The 3,834-nt window shown below is 33.9% G+C and overlaps 1 protein-coding gene across 1 annotated transcript; it reads left to right on the top strand.

Moving 5' to 3' along the window:
- Positions 1 to 812: 812 nt before the first annotated feature.
- LOC143610766 (squamosa promoter-binding-like protein 8) lies at positions 813 to 3,155 on the top strand. Its single transcript, XM_077085156.1, has 3 exons — positions 813 to 1,741; positions 2,337 to 2,497; positions 2,822 to 3,155. The coding sequence occupies exons 1-3, from the start codon at positions 1,095 to 1,097 to the stop codon at positions 2,845 to 2,847; spliced, it is 834 nt and encodes a 277-aa protein (XP_076941271.1). The 5' UTR covers positions 813 to 1,094; the 3' UTR covers positions 2,848 to 3,155.
- Positions 3,156 to 3,834: the final 679 nt, after the last annotated feature.

Raw genomic sequence — 3,834 nt, 5'->3', positions numbered from 1 at the left:
ACCAGTTTTGTTCCGCCCTTCAGATTTTGGGAAATTGGGGGGTATAATCTGGTGATTCTCTTGATGTTGGGAATTTTGGGAAGGTTATTTGATTCAAAAATCAAAATGACCACCCTTAATGGAAGTTATCGGCGACGTGGGTATGAAAAGAGGTTTGGAATTTGGAGGGAACAGGTACCATGAACCAGTAGAATAAAACTCAAGCGGTCTAAATTTCGCCCAAATAAAAATATGCTTCGTTAAGTTGTACTTTAATGCTTCATTGAGTTGTACATTATAATCTACCCATCGGTTTTGCAATTTTTTTAAATTGGAACGTCGACAAAAATGAGCTCATTCCAACGATAATTTCGCTTTTTTTATTATGACAATATTTTAAAAATATAGAAGAAAATAAAAAAGTAAATAAAGTTGTCAAATTAAGTACTAAAGATGAGTGGGTAATCATGAAAAAAGTTTGAATATTAACATAAGATAATTAAAGTTAAAGGGTAAAAATTGTAACTATTATAATTAAAATTCAAAGACACGTGATATTTGATGTTACAATGACTTTTTTAACTAAACACAAAATAATAATAATAATAATAATAATAATAATAATAATAATAATAAAAATAAAAAAATAAAAACACCAGTCACGTCTTTATAAACTTTTTCTCTCATAAGCCCGTAGTTACAGAGGCTGCTTCCAATGATCGAAAATGGATAGAATAATCATTAGATAAATGATTAACAAGCAACTAGATTGGCTTAACCAATTTGAACTAGACAAAAGTTTTTGGGACTACTTATGCTACATTGCTACCAAAAAAAAATGTAATATAAAAACAATCACACTATAAGGTGAGTCCTCTACCTTTGATTAAGGTAAATCCTTTTCCCAAACTCAAAACAACCAATATCAAAACCTCAAGCTTCAACCACTTGTACGGTACGCATCACCACTTGTACAAAACAATCACACCCTAACATCCCCACCTCCCACTCTCACTTTTTAGCATTAAAAACTGCTCAAACTGTTGACAGCTTTTCATATCATTTGCAGACAAACCAAACAACAAACAACCGATCATCGGAAAACCAAACCTCAAATGTTGGACTACGAATGGGGCATGCTTAACGCCGCCCTCGACGACTCCTCCGCCGACAACAACCACCGTAACAACAACAACAACCACAACCACAACCACAACATGTTTGATCCTTACTCACAAGCATTCAACGACACAACAACCAACAATGTTCCTTACCTTAACCCTAACGACTTCCTCCACCACCCACATACCCATTACTTCCAAAACCCGACCCATTTCACACCCATGTACGACCCACGCGCCAACCCTGGCGACTGCACCTACCCAAACTCACCATCACCGTTGCTCTCACTCGAACCGGACGGTTCCGGTTCACACAACCAAACCGGGTACATGCTGATGCCGAAAACTGAACCGGCCGGCTGTGCGATTGATTTTGCTAATAACCGGATTGGGTTGAACTTGGGTGGCCGGACGTATTTTTCGTCGGCGGAGGATGATTTTGTGAACCGGTTGTACCGCCGGAGCCGGCCGCTAGAGGCGGCCCTGGTGAGCTCGCCAAGGTGTCAGGCGGAAGGGTGTAATGCGGATCTTACTAATGCCAAACATTACCACCGTCGGCATAAAGTCTGTGAGTTTCACTCGAAAGCCTCCACTGTTATCGCCGCTGGGTTGACTCAGCGGTTTTGTCAACAGTGTAGCAGGTGAGTAATCATACATCTTTCTTTTTTTTCGTAAACTGTTTACAGTTTACATAAAAGTAAAAAATAAAGTGTAATTTACTTTTTATAATTTTTTTTGTCTTTTTATGATAAGGTTTATGAAAATGGGGACCCTAATATTATAAGATCATATATATGCATTAAGTTGTTTGTACAACTATTGTTGTAGGGTTTACAAGTGATTTTACTGTGTTAAAATTTGGAACTGAAAGTACAATTTTTTGGAAATATTTTTGGGGAGTTATGGAAAGGACGAAAATGCCCTTGAGTGGGAGGCTAGGGTACAAGGTAACTAAAGATAATGATTGGTGTACATGTGGGGTGATCCCGAGGGCATTTTTGGTCCGTAAAAATTTCTGTTTCCCATATAAGATATGGATTTACACTTCGTTACGTACTGTTGGCTTTCATCTTATGGCAACTTATACCCAAAATACCCTTTCTTTGTTTCATTTACTACTAATAAGATAATAATTGGCTAATTATTATTTTCCAATTTTTTGATGGTTTTTGTTATTGTTATAATTTTGGGAAACTAAAAATAATTTTTCTTGTTTGTGTATACGATGCTATAAAGGTTCCATCTTTTGTCGGAGTTTGATTATGGAAAGAGAAGTTGTCGGAAAAGGTTGGCTGATCACAACCGCAGGCGTAGAAAATCGTCGCAAAATCATGACCATAGCAAGTCCCTCGGCACCATGACGAGTACCCATAGTTCATCTTCCGAAATCATTTCAAGTAAGCCCTAATTAGTTTTCTAAAATCAACCAAATATATATATAAAATTAATTTTATTTTGAAAATCTTCATGATGAATATGTATAAAAATAATGCTTACTGGCTAGATAAAAAAAGATTCTTGAGAATCGCTTTCTATACCACGTTAAAACAACATATACAAGTATTTTATATAATTATCACCGTACTAAAATTAAAATTTGATCGTCTATATATTGGACGTTTATCTAGTATGCATCAGTGTGTGTAGCGTGTATGTCAATATATATGTTTTAATATAATTTTTACTTTTTTTAAACTCCTTTATATGTTTTAACTTTTTAGGGTATCAATCGGACTCGAGAGTTTAATCCTGATGGCTGGCACAAATGAGTGGTTTCTTCAACATCACATTTCAACATGGTATTTGTGGACTAGGTGACTAGCTAGTTATAAATAACGTTGTTTTTCTATTAATTTCTTAGATTGGTACGACAACAAATTTAAATTTCCTTGGATTTTAATCCTCAGTTAAATGTATGGTAGGCTTAATTAATTAGTCTTATATATATAGAAAGTTATTTACCAACTCTAGTTTCAGTTATTGCGATCATGGTTACATTAATGAATGTGATGAATTAGTTGTACACGTATTTGTAACATTTTACTTTTATTTAAATATTTTTATATCATTTAGAATTTAGATTGGATAAATATACCCTTCTTTGGTTGCAGTAAGTTGGTATCTTGAGTGACTACTTTGAAACTTTAAGGGTAAAATGGGAAATTAAAGGAGAAACGGAAGATTTCTAAGAAAAGGGGTAATGGGGAAGGGGTCAAAAAGTCAAGCTGTCTCCTGCATGGAAGCTATATTTGAAGAAGTTATTATTCTTTGTGGGTCATGTCCATGAGATGCATTCATGTGGTCCTCTTCATTAGGGTTTTCAACGTTTCTTTCATATTTTAATATCCATACAAATCTTGATTGTTTGTTAAAAAATTTTAGACATCAAAATTTCATATTTAACTTACATTTGTAATAATTTAAACCTATATTTTTATATTTGTGAGCGAGATACTATACCAGAGAGACCAACACGTCATGAATAAAGGATATGAAGTTTGATAAGTTATTAAAAACCTAGATTTGTAATTCATTTATCTTTTTCAGTTTTTATTTTGTTTAAAAAAGAAAAATATTTGTAACGTCCATATTTTCATTGTAATATAATATTCTAGCATGTTAATATTATATTCAAACAAGGAAATAGAGTTATAAAACTTTTGCTAGTTTAACTAAAAAGATAACAAAAGTCAAGATGTGAAGTCTAAGTAGCACATGCTTCTTGTATATTAAC

The sequence above is a fragment of the Bidens hawaiensis genome, unplaced genomic scaffold (assembly GCF_021521415.1).
Source record: "Bidens hawaiensis isolate Kalapana, Puna unplaced genomic scaffold, B.hawaiensis_p1.1 tig00027796_1, whole genome shotgun sequence".
Classification (NCBI taxonomy): Eukaryota; Viridiplantae; Streptophyta; class Magnoliopsida; order Asterales; family Asteraceae; genus Bidens; species Bidens hawaiensis.
Note: the sequence above shows the minus strand (reverse complement) of the source record. Positions and strands in the feature narration are given on the sequence as shown.